Consider the following 15825-nt stretch of genomic DNA (forward strand, 5'->3'; position numbering starts at 1 on the left):
ACTTGACTAATATCCATGAGGATGTGGGTTCAATCTCGACCTCGCTCAGTGGGTTAAAGATCTGGGGTGGCAGTGAGCTGTGGGGTAGGTCACAGACGTGGCTTGGATCATGCATTGTTGTGGCTCTGGAGGAGGCCAGCAGCTGCAGGTCCAATTCGACCCCTAGCCTGGGAACCTCCATATGCCACGGGTGTGGCCCTAAAAAGACAAAAGACAAAAAAAAAAAAAAAAAGGGGAATACATATAACAAAAAGATGGTGAACTCCAATCAATAATTTATTATTTTTTAAAAATGTGACAAAATAACTGAATTGATTTATTGGAACTGAGTGCAATATATATAACCCACTAAGAGAAACTGAGTCATGCAAGTGTTCATAGCTATTACTTTACCTAGTATTCACACAGCTCAATATTTTAATATCTTGGTACCACCACGGATAAATTTATAAGCAGCACAATATAGCAGAACAGTCCCTCAGACATTTGGGGAACACCTCAACCATAATAATATTACAGCTATGGATAGTAATAACAACAATGCTGTCACCATTTCGGACCCGAAGATTATCTCCTGACTTGACAATGCATTCTCTCTCCAATGGATGAATACACCTCCAGTTCAGGACACTGATGCTATCAGATAACTCTCTTTCCACTGAAACTCTAAAATCTAACCCTTATCTCTTAAGTCTGATAACATCTAGCGTCGATGTTTGTGCCAACTTTTTTAAAAAAGTTTCTACCTTAGTGTAGCATAGCTCTTTCCTATGAAAGAGACAAAGTCACACAAAATGTTCCAAGACCATGTCCCATTTATAACTCATGCCCTTGAGAGGCAATACTGATGAAGAGAGACTGGGCTGTGGGTCAGAAAACAGGGATTCAGTCTGGCTATAACATATACTCTATGAATATGAGAAGCTCTGTACCTTCTTTGGCCTAGTTTTCCTCATCTGTAAAATGGGAATAATAATGCTTACCTCAGGGTTCTGATACAAAGGTTTTAAAAGTTAATACACACGAAGCTCTTGGCAAATACTAAGTGTTTTAATAATAATTATCATCACTGCATAAATCAATGTCATGCCTACAACACTGCTCTTCTCAAACAATCCCACCACATGAACCACTCAACTCAGTAAAGCCAGAGTCTAAGACAGACTAGGAATCCTGACCTAATTTCTAATATAGGTACCACAATTAAAAACTTACTGGTAGCAGGCCTAAATGTGAAAGACAAAGGAATAAAGCTTTTCGAAGAAAACACAGGAAAACACTGTTATAACCTTGGAATAAGAAAAAAAATTCTTAAACAGGACCCACAAAGCTCCATTCATTAAAAAGAAAAAGAGAGGAGAGAAAACAAGTGATAAACTGAACTATATTAAAACTAAACATTGGAGTTCCCGTCTTGGCTCAGTAGTTAATGAACCCAACTAGGAACGATGAGGTTGCAGGTTCGATCCCTGGCCGTGCTCAGTGGGTTAGGGATCTGGCGTTGCCGTGAGCTGTGGTGTAGGTTGCAGATGCAGCTCAGATCCTGAGTTGCTGTGGCTCTGGTGTAGGTCAGCGGCTACAGCTCCGATTTGACCCCTAGCCTGAGAACCTCCATATGCTGCGGGAGCAGCCCAAGAAATGGCAAAAAGACCAAAAAAAAAACCCAAAAAACAAAAACAACTACACACTTTCAATAATTAAAAGACACCAGGGGAAGTTCCTCTGTGGCTCAGTGGGTTAAGGATCTGGCATTGCCACAGTTATGGCACAGGTCACAACTGTGGCACAGATTTGATCCTTGGCCTGGGAACTTACACATGCCACGGGCGCAGCAAAAAATAAATTAATAAATAAAAATGAAGAAAAAAAAGCAGAATAGGAGAAGACTTTCACAATACATATACCTAACAAGAACGCCTATAAACAATACATTAAGACTCCCACTGATTGTTTAAAAAAAAAAATAATAGAAAAATGGACAAATTACTTGAACATTTCGGTAACAGAGAATACAAATGGCCAATAAACATATAAAACATGCTCAATCTTACTGATCACCAGGGAAATGCAAGTTAAAATCATCAGGAAACATCACTACTACTTCATCAGAATGGAAAAAAATAAATAGAAAAATATCAAATGCTGATTAGGATGCAGAATACCCAGAACTCTCATACGTGCTAGGGTGTACACTAACATACTACTGTGGAAAACATTTTCTAGTACCTACTCTAATGGAATAAGTGCACACTCTGCATCCCAGCAATTCCACTCCAAGGAATTGCAAACATATGTTCTCCTAAAGACAAGTACTAGAGTGTTGGTAGCAACACTATTTCAAACAGCCAAAAACCAAAAAGTGCCCGCCAAATGTTCATCAAGACTGGAAAAGATGGGAGTTTCTGGGGTGGCTCAGGGGTTTAAGAACCTAAGACAGTGTCCAAGAGGATTCGGGTTCAATCCCAGGTCTCGCTCAGTAGGTTAGGAAGCTGGCGTTGCCACAAACTGTGGCATGGGTAGGAGATGAGGCTCAGACCTGGAGTTGCTGTAGCTGTGGTGTAGGCCAGCAGGTGCAGCTCTGATTAGACCCCTAGCCCGGGAACTTCCATATGCCTTGCGTGTGGCCCTAAAGAGAAAAAAAAATGGATAAGACAAAAAAAAATTATATTAACACAGTGCAGTACTATAGAACATTACAACTGCATGCAACGATAAATAGGACTCTTACAAATAAAAAGATGTGCTGAAGAAGTCAAATATATTTTAGGTGATTATTTCACTTACATCGAGTTCAAAAACAAGTAACCTATATTACCAGAAGTCCTGAGTGACAACCCCATGAAAGGTTGAGGGGTGAGAGTGAAGGGGGACATGAGCGGGATCTGGGGTGTTAGGATTTCTCAGTTTCTTGATCTGGGTGCTGTTTCAATGGGTGTATACAGTTTGTGAAAATACAGTAAGCTAGACATTTATAATGCATGTATTTTTTTCTATGTATATGGTAATTCAATTAAGTTTCAAAAACTTACTAGTATCAGTAAATTATGAAGCAAAGTTTTTGTCAATTATTTGTTTGCTGCTATTTTTTTTGATACAGAGGTCAAGAAAATAATGCAATTTTCTGTTTAAGTTCATAAGTACTCCTCCATTTTCAAATACTAAAAACAGTAACTTTTATGGTTATGCAAAAAACTAATGAGCCTATGCTAAATAAAATTATTCATCTTAAAATCTAAACACAATGAAAAACACTCAAAACTGACATTTAATGAAACTAAGTCAGAATAGACTTCAAAATTATTTAGCAAGTTTATCCATTACTATAATGACATATACTATGAGTGATAAGTTGAAAATACTGATATATGTAAAATCGACTGGTACATACCAGAGTACTTATTCATATATTAAAATAAAAGGCATGGGGGAAACTAATTTTATGAGACAGAATAAAAACCAAAGGATACTTTTTCCATTGACCTAAAATTAATTATTCTAAATTATAATTTTAAAAATAAGAAAACAGCTATATGCTATTTAAGATACTGTGTGCTTTTATTAAGGAGCTGGACAACTCAAATTAAAGAAAATAATTTGTTACCAAAAATAAAAGAGAAAAAAGGAAATGGGGAAAATGCAGACATAAATCATATAAAATTAGAAATCCTGTTAGATCATAGTAAAAGGCAGGCAAATCAAGAAAGGAAAACAAAACATTAGGGACTAGAGGCTAGCAAAGACATAGGACTACACATAGGTTTAAAATGGAAAATTATAAAATTGTATGATGAAATAAGCTGGAGAAGATAACACAAATACAACAGGAAAACCTCTCAATTTTTCTTTTCAGAAGTACAAGAAGTTAGTATCCTTTAACTAACAGGGTCAAATAAAAAAATATAAAATAATGTGAATACTGCTTTTGGGAAGATTGGCCTTCAACATCTCCCATGTTCAACACTTTGGAAATACATTCCATTTTGGTTTATCACCACCTCATTCCATTTCATAGGAAGAAGTTGCTACTCTGGTTATCAAGCTTGAGAGAAGCATAATCACATCTCTTACAACAGCTCTCTCCACATGAACATTACGTTTAATGTCTCATACATCATTCCATTCATCATGGTGCTCCAAAATTATTTCTAAATTACATCAACTGAGTTTGGTGCGGCTGTGTTACGTAACAACAAAAGAACAGATGTTTTTCCTTACCAATTCATATTCATCAAAAAGCTGTATGAGGGAAGGTGGAATGAACATATGAAAGCCCTGTAAAAAAGCATTGATCTGAGGCTGGATGGCTCTGGTCATTCGAAGTTCAGTGACAAGCTGGACATACTCCGCCTAGTAAAAAAAAAAAAAAAAAAAGTTTTTATGATGTCTTTTTAATTTCACATACTGAAGATATGGTTTATTTGATCATTTCTCATTTAAGGGGTAAAGTTTAGAATTAATTTGGCACCAATATTCATACATTTCAGAAAACCAGTAATCTACCATTTACTAAGCTGCTTCAGCCAAAATCCTTAGAATCACTCCTCCGGGGTTCTCTCTCATTCTCTATCAGATAGTGTGTGCCATCACATCTACCTCCAAAAATGTTCTCAATCAGACCTTACCCCACCACCTCCATCTGTCACACTTTAATCCAAGCTCTCACCTGGATCACTACAACATCTGGTGTCACTGCTGCCATGTTTGCCTCAGTACTGCTGCTCCTCCACACCAGAGTGAATTTTTAAAAATATACATGTATTTTCTAATATATAATGCAGATCACATAACCCTCCTTCTCAAAATCCTACCATGATTTTTCATGATACATGGGATAAAGCCCAAATTCTTTTCCTAGTCCATAAGGCCCTACATGACCCAGCCCCTGCCTTGCTCTCTCATCTCATTTCCCTCCACTCTCCCCTTTGCTCCCTCACTCTACTCCCCAAACACAAGTCTGCTTAGGGCTCAGTGTCTGCATACATCCTGGTACCTCTGACTGAAATGTCTCACTGGACTGCAATCTCTCTGCAAGCAGGGGCTCTGTTTTGTTTACCAGTATATATTCTCGGCTCTTAAAAAAAATTCTGTCACTTTCTAAGTGTCCAACAAATACATGATGAATGCATATATTCAACAAATTCATTTAAAACACAATTAGAACATGATAAAACGGCTCATTTAAGTGCGGCCTATTTGATTCTGAGTTAAGGTAATAAGCTATTTTCACACAATTTACTTTAAAATACACACTATCAAAGTTCCCATCGTGGCTCAGCGGAAACGTATCTCATCAGGAACCATTAGGACGCAGGTTCGATCCTTGGCCTCACTCAGTGGGTTAAAGGATCTGGCGTTGCTGTGAGCTGTGGTGTAGGTCACAGACACAGCCTGGATCTGGCAATCCTGTGGCTGTGGTATAGGCCTGCAGCTATATCTCTGATTCGATCCCTAGCCTGGAAACCTCCATATACCATGGGGTGGCCCCAAAAAAGACAAAAAATAAAAATAAAATACACATTATCATCAAAGTAGTGTCACTTAAATTTAACTAGTAGTAAGAAGTGTATTTTGGCTCAGGCCAGAATGAATGATCATATCTCTATGAAACTCTATAAATTGTTATTATTCATATATTTTAAATTATATCTAAGTTAAAGTAATATGCTGTACATCAGTCTCCCCTCCTGGGAGCGAATGCTCTAAACACAGAGTGAGAAAGCCATTTTAGGCACCTTTATTTTATTTTATTTTTATTTTTTAGCACTAATATGATACTCTGTTCCCCTCTCCCCTCCCCCCCGTTAAAAAAAAAAAAAAAACCACAGGCACTGAGCCAGCAAGTTCTATATGACTTTGGCTATGAATTCTCCATACATCTCGGTGCTACAGAATGTCACAATGGATTGCTCACAGCTCCCCGCAAACCCCACATGGCTCCCTGTGCAATCTGGCACATGGAAATCTCCATCTCTGCTATTCAATGTACTCCCACCCCAAATCCCACTTCCAATCACTCAAAAGTTTTTCTCCACTATACAGGAATTAATCAGTTTCTGCAAGTTATATCCAGCTAGCTAATAGAGAGAAAAACAGAAATGTGCGCCAAGCAATCAAACAGAAACACAAACTAAATTTTCAGGATCCAACCTAAGAAATTATATATATAAAACACACTGTCAAGTGATAATCAGAAATGATTTCAGCATTAACACATGATCATCTTTTAACTGAAGCCTGCTCTAACTAAAACTGCTTAATGAACAGATTAAAATTTCTCTGCTCAATTCATTCATTAATTACAGATTTTCCCCCCAAGAGTTCTGCTCTCATAAATCTTTTTTTTTCTTTTTTTGCCATGCCTGCAGCATGTGGATGTTCTTGGGCTAGGGATCAAACCCATGCCACAACAGCTATGTGAACCACTGCAGTGACAATGCCAGATCCTAAACTCGCTGAGCCACAAGGGGATTCCTGGTCTTATAATCTTAAGATACTATTCAATACTCATTGTTAAAGACATCAAATTATGAAGCATCAACTACTCAAGTACACTTTACCTAGTTTAATTTGCCAACGCATTACATATTTATCTGAATAGTACATGTTCTCTTTTCTACCAGTTCCTATTATTTCCTCCTATGTTCTATGTTTAAAAATTAATTTTCAAAAGTACACTAATGTTCCCTCTACTATTAATAATTTCCCATGTTTATTTCCACAATTATTGGATATAGATTTGTGAAAATCAGCTCCTTCAGAGACGTCTCCATATTAAGGAGACATCTTTAACTTAAATGTGGATGAATATTGGTCTAAATTATATCTCAGTAAAATAATAAAATCCTAACCATCACAAATTCCCCTGAGTGGTTTAGTAAGAGTTTTCCAGGTAGTTGAAAGATAACTGTGTTTAACAACAACAACAACAAAAAATTTAAATCCAGATGCTGGAGTTCCCATTGTGGCGCAGCGGAAACAAATCCAACTAGGAAAACATGAGATTGTGGGTTCAATCCCTGGCCTCGCTCAGTGGGTTAAGGATCTGGCGTTGCCATGAGCTGTGGTGTAGGTCACAGAAGCCACTTGGATCTGGTGTTGCTGTGGCTCTGGCATAGGCCAGCAGCTACAGCTCCGATTAGACCCCTAGCCTGGGAACCTCCACACGCCATGAGTGAGTTTCTAAAAAAGGACAAAAGCAAAGAAATTATAATAATAAATAAATAAATAAATACAGATGCTTCTAAAATGTTTCCCTACCCCATTAAAGAGGACATCCTCAAACAGAGTAACACACATAAACATGTTCTTGGCAATACAATTAATACTATGAACATTTAAGGTTTTGACTGTTCCTACTGTGCAGAAATACACTGGCTGTATTCCCACCACCTACAAAGGCATCCAGGTGACTCATCCTACTCTTTACATCCCTGGGTAACTATATCTAATACCTTAAATGCTTTAAGGAAACAGTCAACATGTAAATGACAATCAGTCCACAAACCATTGGCATAAAAAGTTGCTCAAATAGACAAAGTATAAATGAAGGCTAAAATCTCATTTTATTTAAGGTATTTAAAAAGAGATGATATAACTTGAGGGTAAGGGATCTTTATCCCCAACAGACGGCACATTGTAGGAGTTGTATTTGTTCCCACTTGATTTGCTGTTAATTCTTTGAGGGCATAAAATAATACCAGATGCCACAGAATTAAACTGAAGAATTAATGATATTAAAGACTCTGAGTCAGTTACTTGCTCTGGTGAAGTAGTTATGTTTATACTAAGTTTTCATCTCAGAAAGCCTCAGCATATTTATTTTCAACAATAAAAAAAGAAACTTAGTTTTTTCTACTTCAACATCTGAGCCTCATAACTGATATAAGATAAATAACCAAAAATATCTTCGAAGGGAAAATATAAAAACACTAAGATTGAGATTCAACTTTCAGACATTATGTTCCAGTTAAATTACATGTCTAGTTACAGAAACATTTTGTGTTAATAATCTTCTAGTCTTCTGAATGTGTGGAATGAATAACATCACCCCTTGAAAGTCTTCCTTAAAATTTTAACTTCTCTTCAGCCTTTGAACCTATGTCTTCTTATAAGGAGTGGTGGTTAATGCTTGAAAACTGATACCTTTTTCTGAGGCTACTTTTCTTCTTGAATTTTTTTTATTATTTCTTGAAAAATATGTATACAAACCATTTTTATTTAAATAATAACTTCCAATAGTGAAAACAAGATGCTCGTATTCCCCCTAAGTAAAATGACAAACTTGTACATATTTGTAAAACTGTTTGAAAGTTATTTTTACTTTTAAATTAACAGTTTAAATGGCATTATGACTGGCATAATTCAATTCACTGTTTGAATATAAATTCTCTAGTAATCAAAGCTTATTTAAGAGTTCTTTGTGAAAATTTCTTCACTGAAAACTCAAAGGATACCAGGTTTCTTCTGTAGGAAAAAGTAGATGTAAAAAAATGGAGATCAACTTTTTTACAATGTAACGTTTTTCAATAATTTATTATTTACCAGTATATTCTTATTTTTAAGGTCATAAATTAGTTTCAAAGACTGATAATCTGGTAAAAACCCTATTATTTTAGTTTCTTTGGAACAAAGTCAGTCATTGAAAACAGTGAATCTTGAGGTTACCATTACATAGATTTGGTAATTTTTAAAGTGAATTTTTAGAATATACCAACTAAAATACAAAGAAAAAATATGTTCTCCATGTTGACAAGAAGATACTAAAGATAATTTGAAGCCTAACCTAATAATACACACAAACATTCAATATGAAGAACTTTAGACCTAAATTTTAAGTTTTCAGAGTAGAAAAAGATCTCTCATAGTAATTTTCTGAAGATGTACATAATAAATCCACTTTAGGTCAATAATCTATATAGGCAAGTTTGTATTCTGTGCCTGTATGCACATCAAATGTGTTTGTACGTGAAATAAATCAAGCGAAACCAGCAATAAAATATAATGTATTAACTATACAAAAATGAAATGCAGGAAAACATACCAATTTTTTTTTTTTTTTTTTTTACTGAAGTATGGTTGATTTACAACTGTTAAGTTTCAGGCATACAGCAAAGTATAAGTTTCACATATACATATGTGAAAATTTCAGATTCTTTCCATGATAAGTTATTACAAGATAATGAATACAGTTCCCTGTGCTATCCAGTAGAACCTTGCTGTTTATCTACTTTATATAGAACAGTGTATATATCTCTTAATCCAAAACTCCTAATTTATCCCTCCTTCCCTTTCTCTTTGGTAACCATAAGTCTGGAAAACACTAAATTTGTATATGTTACCTTGTTCATATTCACTGCTGTAGTAAATGGGAGGCCCAGCAGTTATACAATTATACAGATCTTGATTTAAACTGAGAGTTTACCAGTTACTAATTTTGAGCCCTTAGACAGTTATTTAACTTCTGAAGAAATACAGTGTGTAGTTACAAGCTCAGGCCTTAAATTTATAGGCTGCCTGGGTTCAAATCCACCACTTACTATTAAGCATGTGATTTGGAAGAAAGCTACTTAACCTCTTCATGCTTCAGCTTCTTCACCTGCAGCAAGCAGTATCTACACCTCACAGGATTATTTAAGTATAAGTTAACACACATAAAGCACTTTTAACCAGTACCTAGCATAAAATAAGTACCTAATAAATGTCAGATGCTTTTATTATTAAAGCTATTTCCATACTGAATAAACAGAAATAACTATCTCAAAAGGCTGTTATAACAGTAAGTGAGAAATGTACAAAGAACACAACTCAAATACATGAAATACACACAAAGCACTCAACAGGCAGTGGCTATTACCATCACTAGAAAACAGAACTGATATGATGAGGCTGATGACAAGGAAGATGACAGCACCACCCATCATTCTGGAAACATCCACCTAAGTGGCTCATCTTCATGTCCTTCTTTTTCATCTTTCCAAACAGCTAATCACCATGTTCTATAAATTCTCCATCCTCAAAACCTATCTCATGTTCTCCAATCCCTCATGCATGCTCCCCAGAATAATGCCACAATCATCTGTCAGTTGCCCTGGCTCCAATACTGCCCCATTTCAACCCAGTTTTCACACATTAAGTTGAGCTGGGTTTTTTCTTAAAAAACAGAAATTTGATCACATCACTGCCCTCCAGAGAATGTGCAATCATCCCCAACCCATCGGAATAATTTTCAAATTCCTAACTGGGAATGCAAAGTCTTTTAGAATTTGGCTCCTGTCCACCCCCCCACCTCATCTTTTCCCACTCATTTTGCCACCTAAGATCTCCAACCTGATCTACCTGTGGTTCCCCAAATGTACCATGCTCTGTCTTCTCTTGCCCTCTTGTAAGCCCAGAACAAATCCTTCTTCCTCTTCCTTACTCACATTCTGACCACTAATGCTTCTCCTCTATAATTCAACAGTCTATGCCACCCTTCTCCATTCCCTGGTATCCTGTCCCATACAACCACATTTTTTCCCTCCCAGTCTAAATGAACTTTATGATTAGTATGATAAAAGTGCTGTTAACACTTAAAACCACAAAACTTAATTCTTCAGTTCTAAGAGCTGGAACCAAAGGTAGAGCACAAATATGTCACTCCTAACTTAAGACTTTACGGTTCTACAATTTTATCATTTGGTAAAGTATTCAAAAGTGAAAAGTGAACACAAAACTCAAAAAGCTGAAAATACCATTTAAATGTAAATGTTCATCCACTTTCCAAAGTTAGACCAAGGAGGTTTTTTTCTTATCTAGATTTTAAAACAAATCATTGACAGATACAAAATTAAACTTAAAAGAGCATTTTACTTCAAATGTGGAACCGATATATATTGTTCTGCCTGCATCACTTCTATTTATTAATGTACTACTTTTTAAACGAAAGTATTTTATCTATTTGGTTTCAGTCTGTTACTATCAACGCCTTTCAACATAACAGGAATAAATGACTCCCCCATGTGGAGATCAGCTTGCATAGACTTTTTCTTACTAACAAGTATGGCAAGTCAGTTGAGCTTCAATATGTTTACAGATTCTGAAGTTGAACTCCAAATATGACAATTTTAACTTTATACCTAAGTAAAAGGCTGACCCTAGAGTTAACAGAAAAGTTCATGACAGGACTGTAAATTAAAAAATAACAATAATCACTAAAGAACATGGTTTGAAAATTTTACTTGTAAATTGAAAATACTTTAACAATTCTAAATCAAGTGATCAATTTAAGACATAGGTTATGTTTCTAAAGATTTTCAATTAAAAAAATCCAGTCGCTTACTGAACAAATATTAAATGTTTAAGCATCAACAACTATACTCAACTGTCACTGATAATATCAGAAAATGAAGAGGCTCAATTTATTGTGAGAAATGCCTATATTAGAAAAACAAAAACTGAGAACTAACATATTAGTGATTGAGATCCTGCTTTTACCTCTATTAGCCTGTCATTAACAAGGCAATGTCAATAATATAGTTAAATAAAAATGTGTTAAACTTATAAACAAAAGTTTTAAGCGCTTTATAGCACTATTCCAGTCACAGGCTAGAGTCACGATAAAGGGTATACCCTCAATGTAAGTAAATTCTTATTTGTTGTTATTTATTAAATATCTTCCTTCTTTCTAGATTTCAATAAAAGATACAATTGCTAAAGAATAAAATACATACTTTAAAAATCTAAGCAAGAATCACATCATAGTGGGAGGGGGCTATTAGGATATGCAAATATAAATCAGCTATCTATCATGCAATTGTTAGTGAGTCTCTTCATCTTGTCATATAAAATACATCTGAGAGGAGTGAGAAGTCCGCTCACCAGATAGTGTATTCACAGACAGGAATCATGTATAAGGTTCTCTCATGAAAAGCAATCATTTGCCCATAATGAAGACTCTACAACTTCATAACCCTTAATTGAGAGGAGGTCCCCAGTGTAAAATAAAATAATGAATGTATTATGAGGTGGATAATCTAATAATTAAAAGATTTTTTTAAATATTTTCATTCACTGACAAGCTCTCATATAGATTTAAAAAATTAAGCATCTTATTACTTTAATCTTCTAGAGCTTAATATGATATTACATTAAAAATCAAGTAAGATCTTCCTCAGCATGATTAATTTAGGTATCAGGATGAAGAACATTAGACTCGAAACTAGGAGACCTGGGTTTTGGCTTTAGCTTTACCATTTACTATTCAGGCTTTAGCATCCTTAGGTGTAAAATAAGAGAGCAGACTAAAAAATTTCTAAGTATAAGTGCACAAGAACTTGGCTCTAATTTTATTTTCAAAAACTAAATTTCATTTTTTAAAATACATATAGTATCTAAGTTTAAATGGTAAAATTAGGAATTCCCGTCGTGGCACGGTGGTTAACGAATCCGACTAGGAACCATGAGGTTGCGGGTTCGGTCCCTGCCCTTGCTCAGTGGGTTGACGATCTGGCGTTGCCATGAGCTGTGGTATAGGTTGCAGACGCGGCTCGGATCCCGCGTTGCTGTGGCTCTGGCGTAGGCTGGTGGCTACAGCTCCGATTCAACCCCTAGCCTGGGAACCTCCATATGCCGCGGGAGCGGCCCAAGAAATAGCAACAACAACAACAAAAAAGACAAAAGACAAAAAAAAAAGGTAAAATTATATAGTTTAATTTAGACTTCATTTCCATATAAATGTGAAACTAAGAATCTATTTTTATGGAAAACTATCTAGTAATAACTCACTTTTGTGTTTTTCAGTTTACAAAATGTTGGTAACAATTCTGTATGGAAGGTATTATTAACCCAATTATACAAAATAGAAAACTGAGGCTCAAAGAGTTTAAAAACATGGCCAAGTCTCTTGGCCATAAAAAAATTTTTTTAAAAACTATATTTTACTAAATCTCTAGTCTACAAAATGATTTAATGGACATTGTTTTTGACAGATAGCTAATCCTAAAACTGTCTTGGAATTATAATCCAACTAAAAGAAAGGAAAAAGAGTCTGGTCCTATTTAAACAGAAAATGCCACTGGTAAGTGATGGAACTGGAATTCCTAAAACTAGATTTTCTGACTCCCAATTTCCTACATAATATAACAAAACATAAAATTGTATTAAAGTAATACAACTTTAAACAGTATAATTTAAAGCATCTACCTAATTTTTTTAAAAACGTACAAACAAGAAATATAATAATAAATAAAAATAACTAAGTTATAAAGTTAAAAAAAATCAAGTTCAGAGGTCTAAAAGAATTTATTGGATCCCAAAAATGTGTTCCAGGTTTAAACCTTGGGATTTCTTCTCTCTCAGAACTCTTAATATCGTACACTAAAAACATGAAATAGTGATTTAACCCAAATATGACACTATAGTAAGTTTATATTTCTAATTGAAATTATCTGATAGGCAGATGCCCAACTTACACCATCAACTGAACTGTGCTCTAGGCTGCTTCAGAACTACCTCAGAATATCTAACACAATATTGAAATGATCCTTTATAATTCAAAATTTAGTATCTGATGATTTAGTTATTTTATTTTTTTTTTTAATTTTTATTTTCCCACTGTACAGCAAGGGGGTCAGGTTATCCTTACATGTATACATTACAATTACATTTTTTCCCCCACCCTTTCTTCTGTTGCAACATGAGTATCTAGACAAAGTTCTCAATTGATTTAGTTATTTTAAATACTTTATCTGTTATAAATGTTATGAAACTTTAACAATGAAAGTGTTTCTAGCTAGTGCCAGGAAACTTTAGAGTAATTAGCAAACCATCAGGGCTAAGTTATAAACAATGGCTGAGGTAAAAATTGGAATACTTACTTTGTTATTTTGTGTAACAAGAATACTTCCACCCCCAGGTTTCAAAGGCACCTCTTCCATTGCTCCAAACACATCAGTCTCAACAGAAAAAGTCAGTTCTAGACCCAGATCACTAATATCATTATCTAAAATCCACTGCAAATTTTTGGCATATTCTGGATCAATGGATGCCACATCTTGGTAATTCACAGGAATACCTAAAAATACAAACATAACAGCAGTTATATTCTAAATGTTTCTGCCTTTCCTTATCTGTTTAATGATGAAATACTGCCCTCTACAGATACTCTGTAAAACTGCAAAATATAATCCAATTCACAGCATGATTTAAATGAATGCTAATTCCTGAATTTGGAAGTCTGTAAATTTAAGCTTATGTTTCTAACACATTTTTTACAATGTAACCTTTCTTTAAAATAGCTATTCAGGAAATTATTGTAAATTTTTTAAAGTGCCAATTCTTTTAAGCATATTTGTATTAAAATGCATTTTTAGGATAAATATACAAATACTAAAATGGAAAAAAATTATCAAAAATGTAGGTTGTTTTCTTCTCTCCCTCAGGGCCCAAAAATACCTTACATACACAGTCAGTTTCTAATTGAAATGAAAATTATTCATCAAAAATGCCACCATTATCTACTTAGTTTTCCCTAAAGTCTTCAAGAAAAATAATTTAAATAAATGCTTACGAAAATAACAGACCCATACCAAGAATGTGCTTGTAGAATGACCTCGTGAAGTAAATGTTAACCAGCTGCCTATGGTTCAAAGCTAATCCCAAGATCTGTCCAGCAAACCGGAAATAGTTCAAATGATCAGGATTTACATAGGAGTTGCTATTAGGTTGAAAAGTTGTTCCTATTAAAGACAAAATAATTTATTTTTAAAGACCATACAGAAGAGAGATCAATTCAATGTAGGTAAATTAGTTCACATACAAGTTCAGCAAAGCCAAGGTTACACTATGTATTAACTTTCACAAGAATGTCTTTTTGTGGAATATTTAATAGAGAATTAGAAGTACTAAAGATAATCATTAATTCATACATACTTATCTGAGTAAGTCTTTGTACAAGGAGAAAATTTTAGAATGCTTTTCACTGAAGTATTTGGAAGAGGTGTCAAAGATCTTGGAAACACACACACACACACACACACACACACACGCACACACACGTTTTCCCAGGTAGTGTGGAAATAACTACCTAGGCTGTGAATTAGGGCAAACATTGTTCAATTCATCAATACATGCCCAGTGCAGCAGGTATTCACCACATTTTGCTCAAGGAATAAACATTACTAAAGAATAAGTAAAAATTCTTAATGTACTACTGTTTTCCTCATGACAAAAAATCAAGTTTTCATACTGAGGTATGAAAGTGAAAATGACATTGGCAATAGTTACCAACTACTGCTAAATTCTAGTGCAATGGAGTGTACTTTCATTTACATGAAAAAAGTCTGAAAATTGGTAGTGGTAAACATACTTAATGGAACTGAACTGTACACTTTTAAATGGTTAAAATGGTAAATTTAATGTTATGTACATTTTACCACAACAAAAAAAAAGGTCTCAAAGGAGTTCCCATCGTGGCTCAGTGGAAACGAACCTGACTAGCATCTATGAGGATGCGGGTTGGACTCCTGGCCTCACTCAGTGGATTAAGGATCCGGCATCGCCACGAGCTGTGGTGTACGTCACAAACACAGCTCGGATCTGGCACTGCCGTGGCTGTGGCATAGGCCAGCAGCTACAGCTCCGACTGGACCCCTAGCCTGGGAACCTCCATATGCCTCAGGTGCAGCCCTAAAAAGACAAGAAATTTTTAAAAAGACCTCAAAAAAAAATCTAGTACAATGGAAAAACATAATACCAAGATCTCAACTTTAAATAACTTTCCTTCCTTTTTTTTTTAATGTGAAAACTAAGTCAGATTACATGTTCTCTCCTTCCACTCTAAAAAAGAAA

General features: G+C 35.0%; 1 protein-coding gene across 2 annotated transcripts in view; it reads right to left on the reverse strand.

Moving 5' to 3' along the window:
- The window catches only part of HACE1 (HECT domain and ankyrin repeat containing E3 ubiquitin protein ligase 1), a 110814-nt gene that overhangs the window by 13554 nt on the left and 81435 nt on the right, over positions 1-15825 (reverse strand). For both annotated transcript variants that reach the window (XM_047761646.1, XM_047761639.1), the window contains 3 exons: positions 14565-14714; positions 13854-14050; positions 4216-4347 (listed from right to left, as the gene is read on the reverse strand). In XM_047761646.1, the coding sequence (XP_047617602.1) occupies positions 4216-4347; positions 13854-14050; positions 14565-14714 (479 nt within the window). The remainder of the gene's footprint in view (positions 1-4215; positions 4348-13853; positions 14051-14564; positions 14715-15825) is intronic.

This window comes from Phacochoerus africanus, chromosome 2 (genome assembly GCF_016906955.1).
Source record: "Phacochoerus africanus isolate WHEZ1 chromosome 2, ROS_Pafr_v1, whole genome shotgun sequence".
In the NCBI taxonomy this organism is placed as follows: Eukaryota; Metazoa; Chordata; class Mammalia; order Artiodactyla; family Suidae; genus Phacochoerus; species Phacochoerus africanus.